At 46.0% G+C, this 14242-nt stretch overlaps 1 protein-coding gene across 3 annotated transcripts in view; it reads right to left on the bottom strand.

Annotated features, from left to right (window-relative positions):
- The window catches only part of COL2A1 (collagen type II alpha 1 chain), a 96160-nt gene that overhangs the window by 29179 nt on the left and 52739 nt on the right, over positions 1–14242 (bottom strand). For 2 of the 3 annotated variants that reach the window (XM_053373002.1, XM_053372987.1), the window contains 8 exons: positions 14013–14120; positions 11868–11921; positions 9747–9845; positions 5801–5854; positions 4383–4481; positions 3485–3538; positions 2464–2517; positions 1323–1376 (listed from right to left, as the gene is read on the bottom strand). In XM_053373002.1, coding sequence (XP_053228977.1) covers positions 1323–1376; positions 2464–2517; positions 3485–3538; positions 4383–4481; positions 5801–5854; positions 9747–9845; positions 11868–11921; positions 14013–14120 — 576 coding nt within the window. The remainder of the gene's footprint in view (positions 1–1322; positions 1377–2463; positions 2518–3484; positions 3539–4382; positions 4482–5800; positions 5855–9746; positions 9846–11867; positions 11922–14012; positions 14121–14242) is intronic. The other variant, XM_053372994.1, reaches the window with a different exon arrangement.

Below are 14242 nucleotides of genomic sequence, written 5' to 3' on the forward strand. Positions count from 1 at the left end.
AGATAGATAGTCAAAGCTGGGGAGAAATATGGGAGAAATGTACGTTGAAAATGTTGTCTATAAGAATAAAAGAAAATTATTATAAATTAGTTTGAAGATGGTATTTTACACCAGTCAGATTAAATCAAATAAATAAAGGATATTCGGTGTTATGTTGGAAGGGATGCTAGGTAACAGGGAATTATGTTCACATGTGGTGGGGGTGTAAATATGTATAAATTTTTGGCAAAGGGTGTTTAAGGAGATAACAGATTCCACAGTTCAGATAATGGAGAAACTGGAAATAAAATATTGGAATGAATACCCCAACCCTGCCCACCCAAGCACCTCTGATTAATACAAGACGAACCTTCTCCAAGCTGGTGCCCTCCAGATGTTGATGGATCCCCAGCTGGCATGACCAACATCTGGGGGACAGCAGCTTAGGGAAGACCAACGTATCTCAAGCAGCCCTATGCTATCCCTGCAAATCTCAACTGAGGCACACCTCTTTGAGGAGCTCCTAAAGTGAGGCACCTTGGGAGGTGTGAGGAACTCAGTGCAGCTTGAGACCCAAGTAGTTGGGACAGAGAGCTGGACCATAAAGAAAGCTGATCGCCGGAATCGATGCTTTTGAATTATGGGGCTGGAGGAGACTCTTGAGAGTCCCATGGACTGCAAGAAGATCAAACCTCTCCATTCTGAAGGAAATCAGTCCTGAGTGCTCACTGGAAGGACAGAGCCTGAAGCTGAGGCTCCAATACTTTGGCCACCTCATGAGAAGAGAAGACTCCCTGGAAAAGACCCTGATGTTGGGAAAGATGGAGGGCACAAGGAGAAGGGGACGACAGAGGACGAGATGGTTGGACAGAGTTCTCGAAGCTACCAGCATGAGTTTGACCAAACTGAGGGAGGCAGTGGAGGACAGGAGTGCCTGGCGTGCTCTGGTCCATGGGATCACAAAGAGTCGGACATGACTAAACGACTAAACAACAACAACAACCCACCCACCCCCTGCAGGTTCATGGATCACTCTGCCAGAAAACCTGAATCTGGGCATCTTGCTTAGCAGGTACTCACCACTAAGGCATGGAAGACCAGAGAACATGGATTCATTCTTCATGGACAGTTAAGAGTTTATGACAACACTGTGCTTCTCTGCCATATCCTTCCAACGGAGCTAGACAGTCATTTGGGATGGGGGGCGGGCGGTCCTTTCCTTAACTTCTCTCCACATTTTCAGTTCACGTTATTTGTGCAAACAGTTACACTCCCCAGCACAGGCAGAATTAACAATGGTGGGCACTGCCCTTAAAGAGGCACAAAAGAATCTCTCTACTTACTTGGAATCCAGAAGGTCCGGGGGCACCCTGTTCGCCTCTCTCTCCTGCTGGCCCCTAAGAAGAAGAGGGGAAAACAACAGGTTAAGGGCAGGCCTAACAGTGGGATGTGTTGTCTGGGGCAAAGAGTATAGCTCTCACGTGAAAAATCTAACATCACCTAGTCAAGCGCATACAAGTTTTCTTAAGTCTACACTTTCCTCTGTTAGCAAATAAACTGCAGCCATAAAAAGGACCCCCTTCCATTTACCTGCTAAACCTTGAAAAGTTGCACATTCCAGCACGTTCACAAGTTTCTATGCTAGCCCCAACATAGAGTCCAAACTCAGAGCTGATTCATGCATTAAACTTTTAGGTCCTTTTTTGATTTAATGTGTAAATGAGAATTATTTTTTAAAAACAACAACAACTAGTCGGAGAGCTAGAACTGCCTACAGCTCTGTCAAGTGCACTCTCCATTTTCATTCAGTTTTCAAGGAAGTATTGGGGTGGTTTTTTTGGTCATGTGTTAAATGGTTCTCAATGGGAGCAACTTTTCTATGGGAGAGGGAACTAGGAAAAGGGCTCGCTAATACAGATAGACAGGTAGACTAGGAGGTTATAGCACTATTGCTTGTATTTAAAACGCAAAGTGAAGCAATAGTTAAAGAGAGCAATAGTTAAAGAGGGAAGGCTAGTAAGATAGTGCCTCGGGTCTAAATATATTTGAAATTAAGTGCTACAGTTGTCACTTCAGAGTGGGTATCTCATGAAGAAATGCACACAGGTCAGTTTAGCCATAATAGGTAAAAGGTAAAGGGACCCCTGACCATTCGGTCCAGTCGTGGCAGACTCTGGGGTTGCGGCGCTCATCTCGCTTTCGAACTGCTAGGTTGGTAGGATAAGTACACACCAATTATCTCCACACAGGAAAAATGCAATGCTAAAACTGCTCTGAACTATTTGAGTAGATCACAGTCTCTTGGAAGTTGGCCACCCTTGTTATAACGCAAGAGGTAGCACCAACACCCCAGAAAATGTCACCAAAATTCTCCAGACACCTGAATCTTTGGGGCATATTCAGTTCCTCCCTTATGCCTAAGAAAATGCAGGATTTCGATTCAGCCAACATCCTGCCTGCCAGGAGAAAAACACTCGTACTCACAGCAGGCCCTGGCGGTCCACCTGCTCCCGTCTCGCCATCTTTGCCAGGAAGACCCTGATGAGAAAAAGTGATACATTTGAGACAGGATCGGAAAGTCTTGATGAACAATGCAATTTCCCCTCCCACAGACCAAAAATTGCCCCCAAGTACAGGGAGCTGGCAGAAGGAAAGGGCTTTCTTTTTGTATTAGTTTCTTACTAAGCAGCTAGGATTATAGGATAGCTGCCTGAAGGAAATTATGAAGGAAATGATTGCTGGTTGGCACGATTCTAGGGTGCAATCCTTCCTCCTCCCCTGAGGGCAGTTAGGTGTCTCTGGCGTGCACTCCCTGTGCTACCGATCACGGAAAAGCTGCAGGAATGCACAGGGTACATCAAAACTGCATGTGAAGGTGCATTTTTTTTCAAGAGGGATGGGAGCCTCCAGGAAGACTCATGGCTAAATTCTGAGGTCTCTAAGATGCATTCACAAAGCTATTATTAAGTTAATTTCCCTCTGCCATTCTGCATCTCATCCTCTAAAGGGCTCGTGGCTCTGAATTCTTTTACTAACATTTCTGAAAGTCTGATTGCTTTATAGGTGTAACAGTTCTGATCAAAATTAGATTGGAATCAGGTTTGTCAGAGGTGAGCTTTCTGCAAAACCAGCATTGAAGTTAGGAGACCCAGAGCATAAACCCTTTTATTTCAATCGTTCTGTGGCCATGCAGCAAATTAAGTCACAGTCATTCAGCAGACTGTATGCAACTGAGAGGGACCTTAATTGGGACTAAGGTGTCACACGGTACTTTATGAAGCATCTGCCATCAGTGACTTCTTCATGCGGTTGGTTGTGAGCACTCTGCATTCCAAAGCACCACCCCCATGTCATCTGGACTGTACCCCAATAAGCTGGGTGGAGGGAACCAAATCATGGCATCCTGTTCAGGTCAGGCAGAGAGAGGCTGGGTTTCTCTCTATTGCAGGGCAGGGTGGGGAGAAGATGGCAGTGGAAGGAAGAAACAAGAATCAACCGCACTTACTCTTAGGCCAGGAGCACCAGGAAGTCCTTTCTCACCAGCTTTACCAGGTTCACCCTAGATGGAAAGAAAAAACGGAAGTCGTTACTGGTGTGCTTTTGGAAGAAAGCTGAGCCCTCCAATCTGGTGAGGAGAGCCAGTTCTACTTCTCCTGTCCAGCTCTCTCCTCTGTTGTTATAACCAAGGTATAAAGGTAAAGGGTAAAGGGACCCCTGACCATTAGGTCCAGTTGTGGCCGACTCTGGGGTTGCGGTGCTCATCTCGCTTTTTTGGCCGAGGGAGCCGGCGTACAGCTTCCGGGTCACGTGCCCAGCATGACTAAGCCACTTCTGGCGAACCAGAGCAGCGCACGGAAACGCCGTTTACCTCCCGCCGGAGCGGTACCTATTTATCTACTTGCACTTTGAGGTGCTTTCGAACTGCTAGGTTGGCAGGAGCAGGGACCGAGCATCGGGAGCTCACCCCGTCGCGGGGATTCAAACCGCCGACCTCCTGATCGGCAAGTCCTAGGCTCTGTGGTTTAACCCACAGCGCCACCCGTGTCCCTTATAACCAAGGTATAGGCAGTGCTTTGGGGGGGGGCACATGGGGGAACGCATACCCCTAAACATTTTGTGAATCTAAGTTTGGCCTCATTGAGGGGCAGTATTTCAATATGAGTAGGAAAATGAGAGTACCCCTAAATATATTTTTTTAAGAAAAAAAGCACTGGGTATAGGTATATGATTTTATGGGACCAGCAGAACAAGCCTGGACAATAACTAAGTGACTTTCCTGCTGTGCTAGTTACAAAGTGGAACTATTCCATGTTACAACCTTGTACCATTTCCCCTCAAACATCTTCCCTGGTGACGATGCTCGGGTCACAGTGTCAATGGTTGCTGAGTGCAGATTTACTTACATTTGCACCTTTCGGGCCTGGGAAACCCATGACACCAGGCTGGCCACGGGCACCTTGTGGACCAGGTGGGCCAGGTCGCCCATCTTCACCTGGGGCTCCCTATTGAGAGAGAGAGAAACAGAAATGATTTGTTAATTACGCTGGGAAGTAAAGGTAAAGGTAAAGGGACCCCTGGCCATTAGTCCAGTCGTGACCGACTCTGGGGTTGCGGCGCTCATCTCGCTTTATTGGCCAAGAGAGCCGGTGTACAGCTTCCGGGTCATGTGGCCAGCATGACTAAGCCACGTCTGGTGAACCAGAGCAGCGCATGGAAACGCCATTTACCTTCCCGCTGGAGCGGTACCTCTTTATCTACTTGCACTTTGAAGTGCTTTCGAGCTGCTAGGTTGGCAGGAGCAGGGACCGAGCAACGGGAGCTCACCCCTTCGCGGGGATTCGAACCGCCGACCTTCTGATCGGCAAGTCCTAGACTCTGTGGTTTAACCCACAGCGCCACCGGCGTCCCTTGGGGAAGACAAATAATATATCCCATATAGAGTGGACCCAACTTTATGATAGTGCTACTTTCACCCAGACATGCTGGATGTCTTTCAGAACGTCAAAAAGAAAAGGAAAGGCATCAACCCATAATAAAAATCCACAATCTATTGTAGTGCAATGCCTTTATTATGCCAAGCAAAATGTCACAAATTAGTGAGTGAGTTTTTCTGTTTGTTCCCATGTGGAAAATCAGCATATTGGTGCATATTAGAGCTTTTTTGTGCTCTTAGATAATTCCAGTTCCCAAATGTGATTTTGATTTTAAAAAGCTCACCACTGCAGCATTAACATCCACTCGCCATTCAGTAATGCTGCTCATATAAACAAACACAGACTTCCAGTGTTACTACTGTACCCCTACAATATCCAAGGTTCCATTGAGCATCCCTAAGACTCCACCATCCACTTCTCTTGCAAACTCCATATTATGCATTGCCTTTGAAACGAACCCCAATAATTCTGCAAGTCAGCACCCACCTACTTCCTGGATCCCATCTCCTCAAATTGTCTACCGACCACTGTTCCCCTCATCTACATATTACCCACTCGAAGTCTTTTACCTGGCATTGCTCAGGAATTCTAAGAAACGAAACAAAAACTACGTGGCTTTGAAATCAGTGGAGTTTTGAACAGTTCCGTCCATCATCTTGATTCAAAATGGTGCCCAATTGTATCCAAACATCAAGAAAAGCCTGCTCCTTCATCTCAAGAACCATCAAGCAAAATTTGGTTACAAGATCTTTAGAGGTGGCTAAATGCAGAGCCAAGAAGCCAACAATTTTCCAAAATATATAGTAGATCCATCACTCCTTTCTCAAAGCTCTCGGCACCCCTATTATTTTGGATGACACAAGATGAAAATGACGGAATATACTTACAGATGGGCCAACTTTGCCTTGGGGACCAGCATCACCAGGGCGACCAGTGAGACCCTAGATGCAAGAAGAAAAAGGCAAACCATTAAGACCTTTTCCCAAACTCTTTCCTTGAACAGTCAACAATACAGTTTATACACATATCTCCAAAATGGTTCACCTAATCTATTTTTTGATGCTGGTTCAAAAATCAGTTCTGCTATTGGTTCAACAGAGCCGTCAGCCAAATAAATTTTAGATCCTAATGGTGGCAGACAACTAAGTTTTACTCAAACCCGCTTAGATTAATGAGTATGACTAAACTAAGTCCATTAATTTCAATAGGTAAAAGTTGAACACAACCTTAATTTACTTTCTTTGGGACAGCTATAACACCTTTGCTGTGGTCAAAGGCTCAACCCAGGCCAGAGAAACAAAAGAGGCTTAGGCCATGATAAAGTCTCCTCAAAGGATATTCCTAATCTAAATTTAATAAATCTGAAACATACCACTTTTAAACTGAATTTGAAGCACCCAGAAAGGGCTCAGAGAATAAAATGGTCAATGATGTAGTACTACCTTAGAAGCTAACAAGTCCTTCAAGTTGTTTGGATGGGAGACTACCTAGAAGTATTATATTAGACACTCTGAGCTCCTCAAAGAGAGAGAGCAGCAAAAGTATGATAAAGTTTTGAAGGAGATCATCACTGCACACCATGCTAAAGTATAACGAACTGAGCCTTGGGAAACCAAGGAAATTCAAGGCTTCCTAGCAGTGCCGCTGCAAGCTAGATGCCCACTGCTTTTCCCACCCTCAACTGGATTTTCAGCTTACTCCACGAGATGGAGAAAATGCCTTTAGTAGCAAGTCTGTGTGGGAAGAAGCTCCACTGGTAGAACATCTCCCAGGCACAGATATTCTAAACTTGTACTCTGTCCTGGGTGACAGGAGGTAACAGAACTGCCCGTTCTTATTGTTCTCAGTGATGGGACTCTTTACTTTTGCAGATAAGAGGAACTTTCAACACGTTATCCTAAAAGATTATTCTTTCCTTCTAAGACTGTTAGGCATAGCTGTCAAGTGTCCCTTATATGAAGGGACAGTCCCTTATTCCAGCGCCATGTCCCGCTGCTGTCCCTTATTGATGGATGTCCCTTAAACGTCCCTTAAATGATGTCCCTTAAATTTCAAAGGAAGCAGCTCCTCTCCCTCCCTCCCTGCCGGCCAGGGAGGAGGGAGGCTCCAACTGTGTTGTTTGGCTGTGTTGCTCACCCAATAAGAAGTCTAAGAACGACTGGGGGGTGGAGCTTTCATGCCTTGTGTGTGGCTAGTTAATGCAAGCTGAGGGGGGGTTTGAATGCTGGACGCCATTTTGTTGCACGTGCTGCTGCAAACTTTGCAGTGCAAAGCCAGGCCGGGGAGCCATCTTAAGTTGAGGCTGCATAGGCCTTGTGGTGCATGTGATTCAGATTCTATTCAGTTGAACCTCTGGTTACAAAGTTGGTTGGACAGTGTTCTCGAAGATACCAGCATGAGTTTGACCAGACTGCAGGAGGACAGGAAGACTGGAGTGCCTGGAAGAGGTGAGGCTACAGGTCCCTTATTTTGGCTGCTGATCCCTTATTTTCAAGGCTGCTGATCCCTTATTTTCAAATCTGTAAGTTGACAGCTATGCTGTTAGGTGCTCTCCAACCCTTCCAGTCTTATGGAATAAAGACAGACATGCCAAATACAGTGGTACCTCTGGATGTGAACAGGATCCGTTCCGGAGCCCCGTTCACATCCTGAGTAGAATGTAATATGCAACTGTGCATGCGCGGGTCGCCACTTCCGTGCATGCACGTGACGTCATTTTGAGCATCTGCACATGCGCGAGCGGCGAAACCCGGAAGTCACCACGGAGCGTAACTTGAAAATGCTCAGCCTGAAGCATATTTAACCTGAGGTATGATTGTACAGTGGTACCTCTGGTTACATACTTAATTCATTCCGGAGGCCTGTTCTTAACCTGAAACTGTTCTTAACCTGAAGCACCACTTTAGCTAATGGGGCCTCCTCCTGCTGCTGCTGCACCGCTGCTGCACAATTTCTGTTCTCATCCTGAAGCAAAGTTAACCCGAGGTACTATTTCTGGGTTAGCGGAGTCTGTAACCTGAAGCATCTGTAACCTGAAGCGTATGTAACCTGAGGTAAAGGGACCCCTGACCATTAGGTCCAGTCGTGACCGACTCTGGGGTTGTGGCGCTCATCTCGCTTTACTGGCCAAGGGAGTCAGCTTACAGCTTCCAGGTCATGTGGCCAGCATGACTAAGCCGCTTCTGGCGAACCAGAGCAGCGCACGGAAACGCCGTTTACCTTCCCACCGGAGCAGTACCTATTTATCTACTTGCAAACTGCTAGGTTGGCAGGAGCAGGGACCAAGAAACGGGAGCTCACCCCGTCGTGGGGATTCGAACCGCCGACCTTCTGATCAGCAAGTCCTAGGCTCTGTGGTTTAACCCACAGCCCCACCCGCGTCCCTGTACAAATGTGCTTTAAATTGTTACTGCCATCTGCTGTTGGGAATGGACAGCTGCATGCAGAAAGAGTTTAATGTGGGCATCCTAAGAATAAGAGATAGTAGAGGCAGGGGTAGCCAATGTGGTACCTTCCCATACTCTCTGATGCTGGTTGGGGCTGATGGGAGTTGGGAGTACAAAACGCATCAAGCGCTCCCCCCCCCCAAAGTCTAGCAGAGTTTACTCATGGGCCAGTACAGTTGCGGTCCAATGTTTCTGCCAGGCTTCCAAGTCTGTAAATGGCATGTGGCAAGCAGAAATTGAACTGGTGAGGTTCCTCTCAGCATGCAGGTGCTGTGATGAGGAAATATTCACCTGGAGAATATCTACCAAATGTATGTTAAAGGTATAGGAGCCCTGACAGAAGCGAGTTGGAAAGCCTACTTGCAGCCTGTCATTATTATTCCCATTTTACAGAATGTGAATTAAGCTGAGAAGTAGTGGCATCTCTTTCCTGTTACTATTACAGTGGTACCTCGGGTTAAGTACTTAATTCGTTCTGGAGGTCTGTACTTAACCTGAAACTGTTCTTAACCCGAAGCACCACTTTAGCTAATGGGGCTTCCCGCTGCTGCCGCGCTGCCGGAGCACAATTTCTGTTCTCATCCTGAAGCAAAGTTCTTAACCTGAAGCACTATTTCTGGGTTAGCAGAGTCTGTAACCTGAAGCGTATGTAACCTGAAGCGTATGTAACCCGAGGTAACACTGTACTGTGATGAAGGCTGAAGAGCCTGCGTGAAATGAAGGAAATCTCAAGAGACTTTAGAATAAAGTCAAGCTTTTCAAAAGGACTCCGCCCTCCTTTAGACATCAAAAACTGTCCCGTAATTGCAGAAAAGACAGCTACCCAACCAGTGTTAATGGTGGAGTGATTTGTGACACTTAAACATTTTGTCATTATTTGTTCCATTTATATATTGCCCTTTATCAAAAGTTCCCAGGGCAGTGTACAACATTAAAAACACATTACAGAACACCCATGATAAAAACATAATAAAAAGGATACTGGCAGACAGCCTAAAATATAATACAACAGTCCTCTCCCCCACACTTTCACAGGCCATAGGTTATTTAATAGTCATAGGCCTGGAATGTTTTTGCCTGGCGCCTAAAGATATGTACTGATGGCGCCAGGCAAGCCTCTCTGGGGAGAGCATTCCACAACCGGGGAGCCACCACAAAAAAGGCCCGTTCTCATGTTGCCACTCTCTGAGATGGGGAATGCAGAGAAGGGCATCAGACGACAAGTGCGCAGCCTTGAGGCTCTCTCACACTGTTTATATAAACTTCTGATCTCTGTTAACAGGAAGGGGAGACCTTATACTGAGAATGAACATTCTAGTCAAAGCGGGATTTTTACAAAGCGATTGAAGCAAGAACCACTGTAACCCTCATGTGTGCAATGTCTTACCCTAGCGCCAGGCAAGCCAGGCTCTCCAGGACGGCCGGGATCTCCAGTGGCTCCTTTGGGACCCCCAAGGCCAGGAGGTCCACGTTCACCGGGAGCACCCTGCCCAGGAAAAAGTAAGCAAGAAATGCATTAACTCGGAGAAATCAGGTAAGCTAGACCCAGTGATGCTTGGGTCAATGGTTTACCATCCAATGGTTATCTCTGGAAATGGTAATAATAATAATAAATAATAAATAATAATAATAATAATAATTTATTTATACCCTGCCCATCTGGCTGGGTTTCCCCAGCCACTCTGGGCGGCTTCCAACAAAACACTAAAATACAATAACCTATTAAACATTAAAAGCTTCCCTGAACAGGGCTTCCTTCAGATGTCTTCTAAAAGTTTGGTAGTTATTTTTCTCTTTGACATCTGGTGGGAGGGCGTTCCACAGGGCGGGTGCCACTACCAAGAAGGCCCCCTGCATTGTTCCCTGTAGCTTTGCTTCTCGCTGGGAGAGAACTGCCAGAAGGCCCTCGGCGCTGGACCTCAGTGTCTGCGCAGAACGATGGAGGTGGAGACGCTCCTTCAGGTATACTGGACCGAGGCCATTTAGGGCTTTAAAGGTCAGCACCAACACTTTGAATTGTGCTCGGAAACGTACTGAGAGCCAGTGTAGGTCTTTCAAGACTGGAGTTATATGGTCTCGGCGGCCGCTCCCAGTCACCAGTCTAGCTGCCGCATTCTGGATTAGTTGTAGTTTCCGGGTCACCTTCAAAGGTAGCCCCATGTAGAGCTCATTGCAGTAGTCCAAGCAAGAGATAACTAGAGCATGCACCACTCTGTTATAACTATATACTTGATGAACCATTTTCAAACCAGTTTTAACAGTGAACTTTGCAACTTCTGTGAAAGGGTTGCGGCTGACGCAACTAACACAATGCAGACCAAACTAACATTTCCAAAATTCTTTAGCAGGCATGTATGACTGATTTCAAAACTAGTTTAGATGTAATTTAGACACACCTGTCCTTTATCGGCACTTTCATAATAGGGCTGCCCATATCATGGAAAAACCAATGCTGTAGCTGATCTTGATTCAGTCAATTAACTTTGGCTGCTCTAGTTGCAGACCATTCAAATTTAACTTCTGTGAGTCATTTACCCCGTATGTGCCCACTCGATTGCTTCAATCGGAACTGGTAAAAGTGCCACATAATACCCACACTACATCTGTAATAACTCGATTGTTTAGTGTGGCAGCACTAAAACTTTTGAACTCCCTGTCTCCCAGGTGCCTTCAATGCATTCCTTTTGGTGCCCGTTGAAGACATTCTTACTCAGACAAATCTACCCAGATGTTTAGAAGGTTTGTAGGAGCTTTAATTTATTTTAATCTATTTCACTGTGGTTTTAAGCTTCTGTATGTTTTAAATTACAGTTGTAATTTTTTTAGCAATCATTTAATCATTTTCGTAAACCGCTTTGAAGTTTTTCTACAATCAATCCCATCAGATGTCAAAGAGATGAATTACACAATTTTCTGAAGACAGTTTTTAATGTATGATTTTTCACTGGGGCAACCCAGTCAGATGGACAGGGTATAATAAATTTATTATAATTATTATCATAAGTATATAATTTTTATGAAATAAATAAAATTTTAAAAATAGAGCTCCAAGATGGCTTTGATGAAATAATATTTGAGATTACAAAAACATTTAAAAGAAAGCTTTACTAGAAACACAGAAACTTATGCTCTGAGACCCAACTCAGGGGCTTAAAATTTCTTATCAAGTATCTCCAAATTCCATTTGTTACAGAATAAAGTTGACTTAACCTGTGTCCCGCCCCACCACCAATGTTTCTGGAATCCCAACTATCATCAGTCCAAGCAAGCATAGATAACAGTCAGGGATGATGGGAGTTGTAATCCAGAAATACTGGAGGGTCACAGGTGTCCTATGTCTATTCTAGAGCAAAGCACACAGGGAAAAACATCGCTCCTTCAAAGAAGCAGTCAAAGAACCCTATACAACACAGAGAAAGGAAGCAGGAAAGGGCATCTAAATTCACTCTTAACCCTCCCAAATTTGTCCTTTCATTCAGATGAAAGCACAGCAGGCCCAAATGCTCACCTTGGGACCGGCCAATCCATCCTGACCTGGGAAGCCACGGTTTCCAGGAGCACCCTAAAAACAAGAAAGCAATGATAACATAACCTAGTAAGTCAAGGAGTGCAACAGTTCAGGAAGCTGGGAAGGGCACTAGGAAGCATTGCCAATAGCAAGGAGTAAACCAGGAACTGTGGACATCTTCAGTTTAAAAGGCATGGCTCAAATAGAACAAGGAAGCAGCACAAACAAGAACTACTAGGGGTGCTACAGCCACCAAGTGACCCAATATTATACAACCACTAGACAGGTGACAAAGTCCTGCAGTATTCGCTAAGCTTCTGCAGGGGCTTGTCCTGTATCCATATAATATAACCCATTCTAGGTAAAAACAAAATTTTTTTTTCCTTCCAGTAGCACCTTAAAGACCAACTAAGTTAGTTCTTGGTATGAGCTTTCGTGTGCATGCAGTTGGTCTTTAAGGTGCTACTGGAAGGGGGAAAAAATTTGTTTTGACTATGGCAGACCAACACGGCTACCTTTCTGTAACCCATTCTAGGTAAAGAGGGTTTGTGCAACAGAATTCCTAATACTCTAAAATCCACTTCAAATAAGGTCACTTCCTGTTCACTGAGCATTCATCCTGGTCTGCACAAGATTTGTAGGTAGGTGAGACAATAGAGCACTAGGCACACTTTCCCAGGACATTTCCCTATCACTTTCCTTCTTGCACAAAGTCCAGTTTTAAGAGGAAGCAGGCGAGTTGCACAAGAGCACCAAATCAGCTGCAATTGCGCAACTTGAATTTGTCGGTATGCGTCTGAACCCCCCCCAAAACCGTCAAAAGTCTGGAAGTTCCCTTTGTCAATGTGAAGTGTAAACACAACACACACATTTACAAACAGGAGTGTTAGAGAGATTCACTCATCAAACAGCCGTGAATGGCTCCAGCTCAACTGTTGAGGGTATAAAGGTAAAGGGACCCCTGACCATTAGGTCCAGTCATGGCTGACTCTGGGGTTGCGACGCTCATCTCGCATTATTGGCCGAGGGAGGTGGCGTACAGCTTCCGGGTCATGTGGCCAGCATGACTAAGCCGCTTCTGGCGAAATAGAGGAGCGCGCAGAAACGCCATTTACCTTCCCACCGGAGCAGTACCTATTTATCTACTTGCACTCTGAAGTGCTTTCGAACTGCTAGGTTGGCAGGAGCTGGGACAGAGCAACGGGAGCTCAGCCCGTCGCAGGGATTTGAACCGCCGACCTTCTGATCGGCAAGTCCTAGGCTCTGTGGATTAACCCACAGCACCACCCGCGTCCCTGTTGAGGGTATACTCTGTACCAAAAAGGTACACAATGAGATCCACTGTGCAAGCCATTGGGCGTTTCATCAGGCTGGGTCTCGGGCTGTGCACTGCAGTGGTGGCTATGCTACAGTTCCCAAGGGACCGCTGCAATTTTAGGGTCAGGACTCACCTGCCCCCATGCATCTTAATGAAGAAATTGTTCAAAGTGTAATCATTCCTTGCTTGGCCCTTCAAGCTTCATTCATGCTCCACCTCACCTCCCAGAGCCCAGGACAGTCCCTCATCCATCTCTCAGCAGCATCCCACCATTCTGTGCTCAGCTCCTCACATCTAAGATTCTGCCCCCTGCTACTTGTGATCCCTGCCTCTCTAATGGCTTCCTGGCACACTCTCTAGCTTTTCCTGGTCCTTTGAGCCCACAGGCAATTCTTCAATGCAGCTCTATACTAAGGTTACCATATTTTTTTCAATGAATCCGGGGACACTTTTCAACTTCAACAGATTTTGTCAGGGGACTGATTTGTAATTCTGGGTTCTGTCCCCGGGAAACAGGGACGTCTAGTAACCTTACTCTATACTCCATTACAACGACCACTCACCTTCCCCCTTACCACACCTGCTTAAAGTTGAGCAAGAGGTAGCAGCTTGCCCCTGGTATGCCACAGAGATGCCAGTAAAGCAAAGTTCTTCCATCACCTTCTGCATTATGCTGGACATACCACAGGGCACACTGTAAGTTCCAAAGTAAGCCTATTGGCAGGGGTTTGAGCCATACGGCTCAATGGCTTCCCCTCACAAAGAAGACAGCCCTCTGCTCTTCATGTAGGAAGGTTCCTTGCCCCCCCCCAAACGATGTCACCTACCCTCTCTCCAGGTGGTCCAATGGGCCCTGCAGCTCCTGGCTCACCACGGCCGCCTCTCTTGCCTTCTTCTCCAGCTGGTCCGGGAGCTCCTTGTGGGCCTGAAGGTCCCTGGGGTCAGCGGGGAACAGAACATACAGGATTAGTCACTCTTTGAGCCCCTTCATCATTTTATGCCAAACCCTACCAATGGTCAGCCCACTATACTGTCTTAAAGAGACAATAAGGCATCA

The sequence above is a fragment of the Podarcis raffonei genome, chromosome 2 (assembly GCF_027172205.1).
Source record: "Podarcis raffonei isolate rPodRaf1 chromosome 2, rPodRaf1.pri, whole genome shotgun sequence".
Classification (NCBI taxonomy): Eukaryota; Metazoa; Chordata; class Lepidosauria; order Squamata; family Lacertidae; genus Podarcis; species Podarcis raffonei.